The 16,264-nt window shown below is 44.5% G+C and overlaps 2 protein-coding genes across 2 annotated transcripts in view; one reads left to right on the forward strand and one right to left on the reverse strand.

The window, feature by feature from the left end:
* The window catches only part of LOC126252613 (uncharacterized), a 49,516-nt gene extending 45,515 nt beyond the window's left edge, over positions 1–4,001 (reverse strand). Inside the window, exons 1-3 of the mRNA XM_049953515.1 lie at positions 3,775–4,001; positions 3,520–3,637; positions 3,216–3,424 (exon numbers count right to left, since the gene is read on the reverse strand). Coding sequence (XP_049809472.1) covers positions 3,216–3,424; positions 3,520–3,637; positions 3,775–3,857 — 410 coding nt within the window. The 5' untranslated portion in view covers positions 3,858–4,001. The remainder of the gene's footprint in view (positions 1–3,215; positions 3,425–3,519; positions 3,638–3,774) is intronic.
* A 179-nt stretch (positions 4,002–4,180) lies between these two features.
* LOC126252000 (YEATS domain-containing protein 4) overlaps positions 4,181–16,264 on the forward strand; it is an 85,958-nt gene continuing 73,874 nt past the window's right edge. Inside the window, exons 1-2 of the mRNA XM_049952783.1 lie at positions 4,181–4,384; positions 4,463–4,747. Of these exons, the coding sequence (XP_049808740.1) occupies positions 4,319–4,384; positions 4,463–4,747 (351 nt within the window). The 5' untranslated portion in view covers positions 4,181–4,318. The remainder of the gene's footprint in view (positions 4,385–4,462; positions 4,748–16,264) is intronic.

Here is a 16,264-nt window from a genome sequence, read left to right on the forward strand (position 1 = left end):
ACGATGGATTAGGCCAAACATGGCAATAACACAACAGAGCAGTAACATGGAACTTGAGCAGAGGAATTCAAGTCATTTTCACACCCCCAGGCCACGGATTTGTTGCAATCCGCACCACTCGCAACAATGTGATGGCACCACAAGTGGGTATAAATAATCATTAACTTGAGCACAGGCATCGGAAATCCAGTAGCACCTACAGGGACAAGAGTGCCAAATCGGACAAACAAGCGTCATGGGAGATCACACATCCGTTGTTAAGTCCAGACTTCCACCACTGCACCTGCAGGTATTGCCAAGTCCTCCTCACTGGACTTTGTACTATTCTGCTGGTAGGCTGCCTCTGGCCCACTCCAGCAGTTCTCAATTTCTGTCCTCGAGGGCAGCAAACAGATCCCAGGCAATACAGCCGCCCACCAATCCACAGCAGTGCAGGCATATAGTAACCACAGGCTATCACTCACTGAAGGAGTTCCACGACGAGAGGCTGAATCCACCACACTAAGTAACTTTATAGTCTTCAGTGCCAGTGGCTCCTTACAGTGTGTGGCCAAGTCCCAGGTTACAGGGTCGCAAGATGCTGCATAAGCTACAAGAGACCGCAGTGCTGCGCACTATCTTCACTGCACCGTAGCTGTCAACTCATCACTGCCACTCACGGATCTCACTATGTGGTCAAAAGGGTGCAGGCACCACCTTCATTGGCACGCTGGCAGGCATCAAAATACTCTGATTTTTCCATTATCCAATATGCGTTTTCTAAATTTACCTCGCAGTCTTAGTTTTTATAACAAAAAGAATGTTAAATGTGGCACTAATGTATACAATGTTTGCTACAAATCATATTTTTACACAACCTTTATTTCGCAGTCATATCAAATTATCTTCCAACCTAACCTAGGCATCAGGCTACATTGCAGATCAATGCCACTACAACAAAAATTTTCCATGAAGGAGTGGGCGACACACAGTACAATCCTTAAATGATAAATATCGCCAACTGGGATCTTCTGTGACTTATTAAAAGCACCTGGTTGTGTCACTCATAATATTCTACTAGAAAAGTTAAGCTTTTATGGAATACGCAGTTCAGCAAATGTCTAGTTTACGTCTTATTTAAGAAACTGAAACCATAAATTTACCCTAACATTGTAAAAAAGAATGCCACATCATCTGCATGAGGATAAATTAAAATGGGAGTCACACAGTGTTTGGTCAATGGCTCGGTGTCCTCCTTGCTTTTTTTAATGATCTCCCATTATTTTAATCATGAGACAGAATTAGATGATACAAGCATTACTATAAATCCAGGCAAAGAAAGTTCTACATATGAAATGGTAATTGAACAATATTATAGAAAGGATAGATTGCTACTCACCGTAGAGATGCCTCCGAGTTGAAGGCAGCCACAATGAAAAAGACAGTTAAGCATTTGAGTTTTCAGCCAAAGCTTTCTTCAGAAAGGACACACACACACACACACACACACACACACACACACACACGAGAGAGAGAGAGAGAGAGAGAGAGAGAGAGAGAGAGAGAGAGAGAGTGTGCACCAAAATGCATTCTGGGCAGAAATACCAGTTTGTGTGTGTGTGTTTTACTTTCTAAAAGTGGCTTTGGCTGAAAGATCAAATATGCAAGTCTTTTTATTGTGCCTGTCTGCAACTCACTGTGCCATACTCACAGTAAGTAGCAACCTGTCCTTTTTGTAATGTTGTTGATATTGCAACTGGGACTTTACACTGTTTGAAAATAGTAAGCGATGCTTTTGTGGAAGCTGCTCAACAGTTTTGCACAAATGGAGAGGCTTTAAAGTCGCGGTGAGGTGGGGTGATTCACCAAAAATGTGCTGTTTATACAGTTAAATGGTCTAGAAAAAATATTCCACCACATATTAACCTAGTACACCAACAAGAAATAATAGAGGGTAAGAAAACTGTACATCCTTAGATGTGTTGCTTGATGAAAAACTGTATTTTAGGCCTACTAAAACATTTAGGTTCGACTACTTTTGCAGCAAGAATAACTGCCAAATTTGGAGATATGGCTCTCAGTAAATTAATATACTTTTTATTTTCATTCATTGATGTCCTATGGGGTAACAGGCCTATTCTGAGGTAACCCATCAATAGACAAAATTATTCATTGCACAAATGAAATTAATTATAATTATATGTGGGGTTCACACATGTACATGTACAGGTGTCTCTTTAAGCAACTGTGAACATTAAACCACAGACTCAAAGAAAGCTACAGTTATTCATTTATGAAATTTGTCATCAACAGTGCACCCTAGTTTGACAGTAACAGATATTCACAACTATAACACTAAAACAAAAAACGATCTCCATTGTCCTTTAATAAATGTAACAATGACACGGACAGAACTGACATATGCAACTACAAAAGTCATTGATAACAAATGCAAAGTGTCCGACAGAGAGTAGAAATATTTTTGAATGCACACTGAATGTTTTTCCTCAACAACTCCTCCTACAGCACAGGAGAATTCATCAGTTGCGACAGTAACTTTAAGGCAAAAATGTAAATGGCCAGCAAAAAGCCAAATAGTTATTCTACTTTTTTCTGTTGGCACATTCCACATCAAGGTTCATCGCGAATTTCATCTATGGAGCAAGTAGCTAACTTCCAGTTTCAAATAAAATGGCCCTTGTGAACTCAGCTGTGGTGCCTACAAGTTACAGATAGAGCTGAAAGTTGCACACTGTACATACAGGTTTCGTAGGTACACACTGTACAAAATTCATCAAAATTGGGTTTATGACCACAATGCTGATGACAAGGCAAAGCAGACGAGTGGTATCACTGGGTTCAATATTCACCAACACAAACAAGTTGCGATTTGTCAGCCTACCTAAAAAATTTACTAGATGTGTGCAGCTGATCATGGGTTGGTACCTCATGCAAGACCCTCCATGGGCATATTCTAGAGTTTTGTCTATATTCCTGAATCCAAACACACTTAAGTATTAACCAACTTTCCATAGGCTATAGGCTACTACTAAAGTTTATGACAAGTTTTTACTGGTTGACTGTGAAGTCTTTCTCATATAAAATAGACAGCACTGTCACGCAACTACATGTTTTTCAGCACTGAAAACTATTAATACAATAAAATCCCACACATGTAAATACTATTCAACTTATGGGACACCAGGAACACTTAACAACTTGTATATTTTGATTACCTGTACTGTTCGATCTCTTCGTCAAAGTTATCTTCATCTATAGGAACAAATGACGCCAACCGCTGTATCTTTAACTGTTGGTTTATTGTGCAACTTCGACAAAATTTACTGGCCACCAATTTCTTATAATTGTGTGTGTTTGTGGCCGGAACTAGACGGTTCATATGGAAATCATGTTGTGCAGGAATAGGTTTGTTGTAGTCTCCGTCCTAAATGTGAGGCAACAGAAATAATAAATATGAATACAGAAACCTGAGAGTATCAACAACTGTATGAAATAGAGTTAAGGTGAAATAGCACTCACAGAAGAAAAGCCGTTGTATTGTTCGCAAAATGGGCACGTCCATTCATTTCGTTTCTCGTATGGTACTTTCGTATTTGTATCACAAAACCAACAGTTGACCAATGATGAAAATCTGGGTCTACAATCAGACACATATTCATTGCAACTGCAATAATGCTCATACTAGCGTAAGTACAATGTGGGTCTTAATCAGTATCTCTACATTTCTACTCGACGGAAACTGGCAATCATTTCTGATGAAAAGTTTCAACTTACCGTACTTTAATGTATAAAAAGATGCCGGTACCTACAACTGCAAATCCGAGTACAATAACAAGTAACGTCATAAATAAATCCATTATCTAATTACTATACACTAAGACATGCTTCAACAGGTCACCGTTCCCAAACTACACTTCAAATTAAATTTGAACTAATTCCCTCGCAAACTACCACGTGCCGTCTCATGGACGGCCATGTTTATTTAGTCTGCATAATTTGATGTATTTCACACTTCATGGTCAACATAAAGTTAAATCATGGACTTCACATTATAACGTAATTTGAAATAAAGTGGCGTGATTGTATGGACTTTCATGAGAAACTTTGATTTATTATTGCTGAAAACATTTTAGGGTGCATCTGTTAAAGTGATTAAATGATCTTTGACTACACAGTGTTTATGCTCGTCAAATACAACCTTTGCCCGTACTTCATTTTAAATGTTGTTTACATTAGAATAAAAGTGTTTGTTTTTTTTTCGGGTTGAGTATTGCTGTGACATTTGACTTGATTTTAAGTTGCGTTAACTGTAGCATGAATGACAGCCCAAGTGGGAATGGCAGGCCCTTCTGAATTGAACACGGAATCCAGTGGCAGGGTGAAGGTAGTAAAGTTTGTGTGCAATGAAGAGTACGTTTAAATAGTGTTTTCATCCTATTATATTTAAATTTTCTTTCGACAGGGAGTAACTATCGTAAAACCAGTTATATACGGCAATATCGCGCGCTATTTTGGCAAAAAGCGAGAAGAAGATGGCCATACACATCAGTGGACAGTTTACGTCAAACCGTATAATAACGAAGATATGTCAACTTACGTAAAAAAAGTACATTTTAAACTCCACGATAGCTACGCGGAGCCGAATCGAGTTGTTCTCAAACCACCCTATGAAGTTACAGAAACTGGTTGGGGAGAGTTTGAAATAGTAATCAAGATCTATTTCCACGACCCTAATGAAAGACCGACTGTAAGTGTTAATAATAGCATAGACACAGCTCACAGTTAACCTTTAACTTCATACCTAACATCAGTTACACTTAAAGAAAATTTCTGTAGATGGGCAGCTTAGTGTCATAAATTAGTTAATTTAGTAGCTTTCCGGCAACCATCAAGTGTTGGTAGATGTAAACTACATTCTACGAGGAGCCTGTAGGAGTTATTGAACACTAGTTCAATTGATATGGAATGACCCAATCTCATCTCGTTTTATGTAATTGGCCATATGTTACGGTGTAAGTAACCTGTTATATTCTGTAAATGATTATAGTCTCTGTCATAGGACTTTCGGGTGATCCATGTTTCCACGCAAAAGTCTGACTGGCAGTATGGTAATTAAAATGTTAACAAACAGATAACCCATCCTTAACAGCGAAATTTGTGAAAATATGCTCCATAACAAACAGCCTACATCTTTAGTGCTTTAATTCAAACAGTTATTGTTAACTGGGCTTACATACAAGTGACAATGGTATAAGTCCTTTCAGAATCACCCTTTAACTTGAGTTCATCAATAGCCATATTATTCTAAATTGTGTATTCCAGGCAATGAAAGTTTTAAAGACCTGTGACAGAAACACGACTGTTGACAAATTGTGTCTTCAGTCCTGTAAAGTTTCCCAAGGTATCAAATTTTTTCCAGTAAACCAACGCATTCAGTACCACCCGTCAACTTTGACCAATGGCAGAGTCGAAAGATGCAACACTGAAGACATAGCATTTGTGTAACACAAATATGATTTCATTTCATTTGTTTGGTCCATTTGATACATCACATACTTACGGTATTGAATATAGGATAAGTCAAATTTGAGGAAGAAGATAGAGATTGATAGATATTCAGTTCATAAATAACAATCATAAATTACAGGTATCAAAAAGTACACTAGGGCCTATTTAAATTTGGCCATAATTACATATTCAGTTCACATGCTGCTTTTTATAATTAAAATAAAAATTCTTTTACTGATAAAAATACTGCTTCATCAGAAATGACTGAATGTTATATTTAAATATAAATTTATGTTGTTGCAGCTTTAACTCACTCAGTAAGCCTTCGACTAAGTTAACAGTCATCTGTGAACAACTTTCCTCATGCACTAACGTTTTACACTGAGACATATGGGTATTACTGATGTTTCTTATGTTGTGGTTGTGGCTGTGGATATGCTTATTTTGCTGTAAATGTCCTGTACAGTTGAAAAGATAATCATTTCCAAAAAGGATACACTCACATATGTAAAGGCTTGGCAGCCTCATTATTTTCAGCTGTATGAGATGTGGTCTACATGTTTCCAGTTTCTTTAGGTTGCAGATAGCTCAGACTGCTCTTTTCTGCATCCTAAAAATTTTTTATGGTGGCGGCGGCTAAGTTTCCGCAGGAGATAAGCCCATACCTGAGAAATGAATGGAAGTATGCATAAAATGCCTGAATGACTGTTGTACGTTTGCAACTTGGCTTAACATCCGAAGAGCATAACAAGCCTTTGAAATCTTTTCTAAATACTGGTGACCTTAAATGTTTCCACTGACAACATAGTCATTGCTGTCAAGCAATTTAGCATCAAGAACTAGTAATACAATAAAATACCACAGGTGTAAATACTATGTAACTTATGGGACACCAGGAACACTAACTACTTCAAATGTTTTGATTATATGTATTGGTGCCTATTTCATATGAGAAAGAAGGGAATGATGGACAGTAAAACGGCTTTAGAGCAAACCAATAAAAGCCAGTTGTTAAGCTAAAATAATTCTACAAATTGTTAATAGTAAGTATTGAAGGTAACAGGATTACTTCTGGAAGGTTGGGGTTTTGGGCAGGGACAGACTAAAATCTAACATAACCTCAACAATCACATTAAGATTGAACCATTTTAAAATAGAATGATTGCATGAATAAGGAAAAAAACACTAATTCCAAAAGGGGAGGGGGGGAGGGGGGGGGAGAGAGAGAGAGAGAGAGAGAGAGATCAAACTAAGTGGTATGAAAAGATCAAAAACATAAGTTGAGCTGAATATGAAATCACCAGTACAAAAATACTAAACCAACTTGCATTAAGAAAGGCCAAAAGACAGGACAGATAAATATATTGAAAGACTGGGAAAAGTAGTGATAGGCACTATCGACATCAGTTGACGTGTCCACAGTTCCCCATAATCAAAGTAACACTTCACATACTTGACAATTAAACTGAATAATTTAATTCTTGCAGTTTTACATTATCCTTGTTTTGCTTTTGTTAATGTTCACCTTATAGCCTACTTTCACACACTGCCCATTCTGTTCAACTGCTCTTCCAAGTCCTTTGTTGCCTCTGACAAAATTACAATGTCATCGGCAAATTGCATAGTTTTGTATTTGTTCTCCCTGAACTTTAGTAGTACTCCAAATTTTTCTTTTGTTTCCTTACTGCTTGCTCAATATACAGATTGAATAACATCAGGGATAAGCTACAACCCTCTCTCACTGCTTTCTCAACCACTGCCTCTCTTTCATGCCTCTCAACTCTTATAACTACCATCTGGTTTCTGTACAAGTTGTAAATAGCCTTTAACTCCACGTGTTTTACCCATGATACCTTCAGAATTTCAAAGTAATCCAGTCAACATTGTCAAAGGCCTGCTCCAAGTCTACAAATGTTACAAACATAAGTTTCTATAGGTTAAGCAAATTAACCTATCTTCTCAGATAAGTTGTAAGGTCAATATTGCTTTGTGTATTCCTACATATCTCTAGAATTCAGACTGACACTCCCTGAATTCGGCTTCAGTCAGTTTTTCCAGTCCTCCGTAAATAATTCGTGGTAGTATTTTGCACCCATGACTTGCTAAACTGATGGTTCAGCAATTTTCACAACTGTCAGCAACTGCTTTCTTTATAATTAAAATTATTACATTCTTCTTGAAGTGTGGGGGTATTTTGTGCATCTTGTACACCAGATGCAAGAGTTTTGTCATGATCAGCTCTCACAAGGCTATCGGTAGTTCTCATAGAATCACATCTTCATCTACGTCCTCTTCCATTTCTATAATACAGCCTCCAAGTTCATCTCCCTGATATAGACCCTCTGTATACAACTTCCACCATTCAGCTTTCCCTTCTTTCCTTAGGACTGGTTTTCCCTCTAAACTCTTCATATTCATAAAGCTGCTTCTCTTTTCTCCGAAAGCCTCTTTAATTTTCCTCTAGCCAGTGTCTGTCTTTCCCTTAGTGAAGTATTGCTAAATCCTTACATTTCTTCTCTAGCCGTTCCTGCTTGGCAATTTTGCAGTTCCAATCAATCTCATTTTTAAGAAGTTTGTATTCCCATTTGCCAGCTTCCTTAGCTGCATTTTTTATTTTCTTCTTTCATCAATTAAATTCAATATATTCTGTGTAATTCAAGAATTTCTACTCAGCCTTCTCTTTTTACCTGTTTGATCCTCTGCTGCCTTCACTATATTATCTCTCAAAGCTATCCACTCATCTACTGTACTCATTACCGCCAAATGCTCCCTCTGAAACTCTCGAAAACCTCTTGCTCTTTCAATTTGTCCAGGTCCAATCTCTTTTATTTTGTACCTTTTTACAATTTCTGTATTTTTAACCTACATTTCATAACCAATAAATTGTGGTCAGAGTTGACATCTGCCCCTATAAACGTCTTAAAATTTAAAATCTGATTATGAAATCTGTCTTACCATCATATTATCATTCTGAAACCTTCTGGTGTATCCCGGTCTCCTCCACACACACAGTCCCCCCTCCCTCTCACTCAGGGGGCTCACCACTCTTTGGTGAGTACGTGCTTGGCTACCATGGGGCTCCAGCCTTTGTAGTGCTACTTCCATTTCCATACTGCATGTCTATCCTCGTGCTATTCTTTCCTCTCCCTTGGGGACTCCCCTCAGGGGGCTCAGCATTTCATTGCTGGATATAGGCTTGGCGACTCCGGGATCCCTGAGCTGGGGACTGGGATGCACCACCAGTCCTCAATACCGTAAGCTCTGAGCGTGCTTCAACGACCACCGTAAGGCGCTACAGTGGAACGTTGTATGTTACAGAGCCCGGGGATCTTGGCTTAACTGCCTGGGTCGTGAGGATGGTATAAACCTCTATTAAAAAAACCTCAATCTCAAGGTGTATTGCATGGCTGTTGAGGTAGAACAGTTGCTAGCGGGCGACCTCTGGGGAACCTGCCCCCCCCCCCTCCTCCCCGTTGTATTAGGCTTACCCAGGCAAGCGGGACTCTGTCTGGGTGGACATTCCTTCCCCTGGCTGCTCATGGGACCACCATGAAATGAAATACGAATAGTGCACAAGCACGAGTCTCTAAGAAAGGAAAGTTCAATACTTTACAGTATGACCCCCAATTGTTCCCTTCCTTGTCCACACCAGGGGAGGAACGGCACTCTAAATTATCGGGTGAGACGTATTCTCCCCGATTTCTGGTTTGCAGCAGAATAGATATGGACTTATTTCTGACCACAAAGCCTCAGTTTTTTGTGGAAAATTTAGAGGACAAGTTCGGAGAAGTTGATGGCCTGTCTAAAATGAGGTCTGAAGTAGTAGTCATACAGACAGCATCCCCAGCACAGTCACGGGCATTGCTTGCTTGTGACAAGCTCGGTGATGTTGCAGTATCCATTACGCCTCATAAGAGCCTCAATATGGTTCAGGGACTCATTTTTCATCGTGACCTGTTGTTGCAGTCTGACACCGAGCTTCGTGCAAATCTGGAACGCTGCGGTGCCCACCTTGTACGACGTGTCTTCAGGGGACCTAAAGATAGTAGGGTTGCCACCAGCGTCTACATCTTGGTCAAGGTGCCCGAGAAGGTCAGGGTGATGATATATCGATGTGATGTTAAGCCTTACATCCCTCCTCCCATGCGCTGCTTTAAGTGCTGGAGATTTGGGCATATGTCATCAAGATGTGAAGCCAACCCTACTTGTCAGGATTGTAGACGTGCCTCCCACCCCAACGTCCCATGTTCGCCGCCCACTTTTTGTGTCAACTGCTGGCAGAAACATTCACCTTGCTCTTCAGACTGCACGGTTTATCAAAAAGAATGGAAGATTATGGAGTATAAGACCTTGGACAGGCTCACTTACACAGAGGCTAAACACAAGTACGACTGACTTCACCCTGTGTGCATTTCATCGACGTTTGCTGCAGCAGCTTCAATGTCGCCGTCCCTGGCGACGAGCCTCCAAGTTCAGCCGCTTTTTGTGGGCCCTCCAGCCCAGCCGTCTATTCCTGCCCCCCAGGTAGTTGGGGGAACACCCTCTTCCGTTGCTCTCCTGTTCTCAACATCGGGAGTAACAACCCCTGCTTCTTTGGGGACTTCAGTCCCCACCTCTGCGCTGGAGAAGTGCCCACCTCCTCCGGCTCCCCTCGCGCGGAAGGGATCGTTTGTTGCCCTCCCTTCCACGGTTGTGGTTAGCCAGTGGCTGAAAAAGCCACCACCTGAGGGCCGTAGGGCTTCCAGGTCTTCCTCGGTCCATGATACTTCGTCGGAAAAGCCCACCCAGCCTGATAAACAGAACGACAAACGAGACCCTACCAAAAAGAAGAAAAAGCAAAAGGAGAAGGACATAGAGACAGAAAAGGAGTTCACCACTGCACCTGAAGATGATGTGGAGCATCTAGTGTCCCCTCAGGAGCTAGATATTGCTCGACCCGCAGCTCCTATGGAAGTTGATCAGGCTACTTCGCAATTGGTGGTGGTAAGCACTTCTAAGGCATAACCTATCCCCCCCCCCCCCCCCAGGTTCTTTCATGTCTTCACAGTCGGATACCATTATCCTTCAATGGAATTGCCGTGGTTTTTTCCACTACCTTACTGAGTTGAAGCAGCTTTTGTGCCGCTTCCCTGCCACTTGTCTTGCCATACAGGAAACCCGGTTTCCTGTTCGGCGGACCCCTTCCCTCTGTGGCTACCGGGGTTACTATAAGAACCGCGTAGAATACGACTGGGTGTCTGGCGGTGTCTGTGTTTATGTTCTTGCCACTGTTCCTAGTGCCCCAGTGCCACTTCATACGGCTCTTGAGGCTGTGGCTGTTAGAATCCGGGCAGGAATTGAGCTTACCATCTGTTCCCTCTACCTTCCCTCAGATGCAGTTGTTCCTTTTGCTGACCCAGCTGCCCTGTTTGCCCAGATCCCCCTGCCATTTCTCCTTTTGGGGGACTTTAATGCCCACCACCCTTTAAGGGGTGAGGCCCAGATCTCGGGCCAGGGTAGGAACGTTGAGGCTCTCTTGGCACAGCAGGACATTTGCCTCCTTAACACTGGTGCTCCCACATATTTTAGCTTGACTCATGGCACATACTTGGCCATTGACGTCTCTCTTAGTAGCCCAGGTCTTCTTCCATACCTCAGTTGGAGGGTCCACGACGACCTCTGTGGTAGCGACCACTTTCCTATCCTGGTTTCTCTTCTTCAATCCCAACCCCCTTACCAGCTGCCACGATGGTCTCTTCGTGGAGCTGATTGGGCAGCCTACACCTCAGCTACTATGGCCATTGCTCCGCTTCCTGGTGACATTGATTTGGCAGTGGACGAGGTCACTATGGCCATTGTTTCTGCTGCTGAGGCAACTGTCCCCTGCTCTTCAAGTACCCTAAGGAGTAAGTCAGTTCCTTGGTGGACACCAGAGATTGCAGAAGATCTCCGGGACTGCCGGCGAGCCCTGCAACGACACCAGCGTCATCCTTCCCTAGAGAATCTGGTTGCCTTTGAACGGCTGCGGGCCCAGGCTCGGCGGTTAATCTGGCGGAGCAAACAGGACTGCCGGGAACGATATGTTACCACCATAGGTTCTCGCACCTCCCCATTTCAGGTGTTGTTGCGGGTTCGGCGCATTTTCGGCTTTCGCCCTCATGCATCTGTCCCTTGCCTCTCTTTTCGGAGTACGCTTTAAACTGAGCCAATCGCCATCGCCAAACATCTGGCAGAGTACTTCGCTCGTATTTCCGCGACAGCAGGCTACAGCGCAGAATTCCGTGCCATTAAAGAGCAGGCTGAGCGTACGCAGTTGTTGTTTCGCACGCACCATTGGGAACGATGCAACGCCCCATTTAGTGAATGGGAGTTCCAAAGTGCCCTTACAGCTTGCCCCGATACCTCTCCAAGTCCAGACCAAATTCACAACCAGTTTCTTTGCCATCTCTCGGCGAACTTTCAGGGTGAATTACTCGCCATGTTTAACCGCATCTGGACAGAGGGCGTTTTCCCAACTTGTTGGCAGGATAGCGTTACCATCCCGGTGCTGAAACCTGGTGCAGATCCGCTGGTGGTTGATAGCTATTTCCCTATCAGCCTTACCAACATTATGTGCAAACTCCTGGAACGGATGGTGAGTCAGCGGCTCATGTGGATCCTCGAAGCTCGGGGCCTCCTAGCCCAGCAACAGGGGGGCTTCCACCAGGGCCACTCAGCGATCGACAATTTAGTCTCACTAGAGTCGGCTATTCGTACAGCTTTTACTCGGCGAGAACATCTAGTTACTGTTTTCGTTGACCTTCGGAAGGCGTACGATACCACCTGGTGCCATCATATCCTTGCTACGCTGCACGAATGGGGCTTACGGGGTCCACTTCCAATTTTCCTACAGAATTTCCTCTCCAATCGCTCCTTTCGGGTTTGAGTTGGCACATATTTTATCTCTGCTCATATTCAGGAGAACGGTGTCCCGCAGGGCTCGGTTCTCAGTGTTCCCCTCTTTTTGGTGGCGATTAATGGTCTTGCGGCTGCAGTGGGCTCATCAGTCTGTTCTTCTCTATATGCCGATGACTTTTGTCTTTATTACAGTTCGCCAAGCATCAGTGTCACTGAACGGCGGCTGCAGGGAGCTATCCGTAAGGCACATTTTTGGGCATCCAACCATGGTTTTCAGTTCTCAGCTTCTAAGACTCGAGTGATGCATTTCTGTCGTCGTCGAACGGTCCACCTCCGTCCAGAGCTCTACCTTGCCAATGAACTCCTTCGTATTGAGGAGACGCATCGCTTCCTTGGCATGCTGTTTGATGCTTAGCTCACTTGGACACCTCATCCTCATGAGCTTAAACAATGGTGCTGGCGGGACCTCAACATCCTTTCTGCCTCAGCCACACCGTTTGGGGGGCTGCACGAACAACCCTCCTACAGCTCTATAAGGCCTTAGTCCAGTCCCGTCTCGACTACGGAGCGTGGTGTAAGACTCAGCAGCACCTTCAACGTCGCATATCCTCAATCCGATTCTCCATTGTGGCATCAGACTGGCAACAGGTGCCCTCCGCACTAGTCTGGTGACTAGCCTTTTTGTAGAAGCTGAAAACCCTCCCCTACGATTCCGCCGCCAACAGCTGCTTGTGTCATACATCGTCCATGCCACGCCCGACCGCCCAAACCGCAGGCTCCTTTTTCCATCTTCTGCACTGCCCTCCCCACGACGGCGGCCTAAGTCGGGTCTCCCGATTACGGTGCTTGTTCGTTCCCTTCTCTCATCACTTGAGTCCTTTCCCCTTCCTCCATCCTTCTGACCCTCTTCTTCTACCCCTCCTTGGTCCCTCCCTCGCTTGCGGCTTTGCTTGGATTTGTCCTGCGTCTCCAAGTCCTCTGTTGAACCTGCCAGTCTTCGTCAACAATTCCTGGCTCTTCTTGCCATGTTTCGCGATGCTGGAGTAGTCAACACTGATGGTTCTGTGGCCGATGGACGCACTGGGTTTGCTTTAATCCACAGTGACTATGTTGAGCAGAATTCCCTGCCTTGTGGGAGCAGTGTTTTCACTGCAGTGCTGATTGCTCTTTATCGTGCACTCGCTCACCTTTCCTCCTGCCCTGGGGAGTCATTTGTCATATGCAGTGACTCCCTGAGTGGATTGCAAGCACTCGACCAGTGTGCGCGGTATTCAAGATGCTGTTTTTGCTCTCGCCGAGTGTGGTCGTTCAGTGATGTTTGTGTGGACCCCGGGCCACATCGGCATTCCAGGAAATGAACATGTTGATCGGTTGGCCAAGCAGGCCACCACTTCGCCACCCCTGGAGTTTGGTCTCGTGGAAAGAGACCTCTGGTCAGCCCTACATCCCAAGGCCTGTGATGTCTGGAGCTCTGAATGGTCCGTCTTGAACACGCCAAATAAGCTCCGCATGGTCAAGTCGTCCACGGCCATATGGAACTCATCCTTGAGGGGCACGCGTAGGGACTCAGTTGTTCTCTGCCATGTCCGAATTGGACATACGCGGTTGACCCACAGCTATCTCCTTCGTCGTGAGAATCCGCCCAAGTGTCGCTGTGATTCAGGGCTGACAGTGGTCCATCTTCTGATGGACTGCCCCCTTTTAGCCCCCTTGCGGCAGTCCTTTAATTTACCAGCTGCACTTCCTTTAATTCTAGGTGACGATGCCTCTATAGCTGACTCAGTTTTACGTTTTATCCATGCAGCTGGGTTTTATCACTCACTCTAGTGTGGGTGCTCTCGCATTATTTCTCAGGCTATACCCACTCCAGCGACTTTTACTTGTGACGTGGATACCAAAATAGTGTATTTTATGGTAACACGTTGTGTTGGTACCTCTATCAATGCTTTCCAGCTGGAGGTTCTTCATTTGTAGTTGAGAGGTTGACCTTTTACCTGATCCATCAACCACTGTAGTCTGTTTTACTCTAGTCAACTATTTGCCCTGCTCCTTTTAAGTGTCCTCTATTTTGTGTTACTGCAGTGTTCATTTTAGTTCTGCACCCCTTGGTGTTCCCTCCCTCTGTGTGCAGAGGTTACGCTTTTCCTGTATAGGCTTTTTACAAGTATCCGTCGGCCCCGGTAAGGTTGTACGATCGCGGTCCGCGTCCAAGAGCTTCTCTCCGGGCTTCGGGTTTTCACTGTTCCACCTCCTTTCCAGGCCACTTTGCATACACCCCCATGGTGTGTTCCTCGCCCTTGCCTTCGGCTCGACTTGGCACAGGGCCCGAAGGACTCAGTCCCTCCAGAGACCTTCCGCCGCCGCTTTTATTCCATCCTGGCCACGTATCAGGGCTCTGGCATTGTTTACATTGACGGTTCGATGGTTGCTGGTCGTGTCGGGTATGGGCTCACTCTAGGGGACCATTCCGAACAACGTTCCTTGCAGGATAGCTGCAGCGTTTACACTGCTGAACTGGTCGCCATCTTTCGTGCCCTAGAGTATATCCGCTCCTGCTCAGGTGAGTCCTTCGTTATCTGTAGCGATTCCCTGAGCGGTTTACGAGCTCTCGACCAGTGTTTCCCTCGTTCTCGTCTGGTGATGGCTATCCAAGAGTCCCTGCATACTCTTGCCCGTTGCGGCCGCTCTGTGGTCTTTGTGTGGACCCCCGGTCATGTCGGTATCCCGGGCAATGAACATGTTGACCGCCTGGCGAAAGAGGCCACGAGTAAACCATCTCTGGATGTTGGCCTCCCAGAGACTGATTTACGGGCAGTCCTCCGCCGAAAAGTTTTTGCGCTTTGGGACGCTGAATGGCGCGATCGGATCACGCCCAATAAACTCCGTGCCATTAAGGAGACGACGACTGTGTGGCGGTCATCCATGCAAGCCGACCGCAGGGACTCAGTCATCCTTTGTCGGCTCCGCATTGGCCACTCCCGGCTGACACACAGTTATTTACTACGCCGGGAGGACCCTCCTCAATGTCGCTGCGGGGCGGCTTTGACAGTGGCCCACATTTTGTTGGCCTGCCCCCTTTTAGCTGTGGTCAGGCAGACATTTGCGCTGCCTGATACGCTCCCTGCCCTTTTATCTGATGACCCTGTTATGGCTGGCTTAGTTTTACGTTTTATTCGGGCAGGGGGTTTTTATCGTTTACTCTGAGTGTTTGTTCTGTTCTTTTGTGTTGATTCTGGCCATTGGCCTACGATTTTACGCTGAGTTTTTAATGTGTTCTCGGTGGTTGGCTTTTCCTTTTTATCTCTATGGTCGGCCAACCACCGTCACACTCTGTGTGATTTTAATTTGTTTTGTCTGATCTCTGTAGGAATATTTCTTGTCCTGTGTCGTCTGACGTCTTTCCTGCTGTTCGTTTTTATTCTCTTTGGGTGGTTTTAATTTTTTGGAAAAAGGGACCGATGACTGTCGCAGTCTGGTCCCTTAAATCCCCCAAACCAACCAACCAACCTTTTACAAGTATGTCTGTCTGGAACTGGGGACTGGTGACCTCGATGTTTAAGCCCCCATCAAACCCCAAAACCAACCAACCCTCGGGGACTGAGGCATATGCCTTCTTCAGGAAACCAAAGTTTTTGGTGAAACTGCATATGGATTCATCCTGTCCACCCACTTTCTTTCCCTGTGTTCCTTTTCTTACCCTTCCTCCACTTTGGTGTTTAATGTCTCCCTTCCCACCCCCCACCCCCTTTTCTTCTTCCTCCTTCCTTGTGTGTTACTGAATGCTGGCCCACATGTTTGATGAGTGAAAGGTGACTGTTGTTGTGGTCTTCAGTCCTGAGACTGGTTTGATGCAGCTCTCCATGCTACTCTATCCAGTGCA

Source organism: Schistocerca nitens, chromosome 4, assembly GCF_023898315.1.
Source record: "Schistocerca nitens isolate TAMUIC-IGC-003100 chromosome 4, iqSchNite1.1, whole genome shotgun sequence".
Classification (NCBI taxonomy): Eukaryota; Metazoa; Arthropoda; class Insecta; order Orthoptera; family Acrididae; genus Schistocerca; species Schistocerca nitens.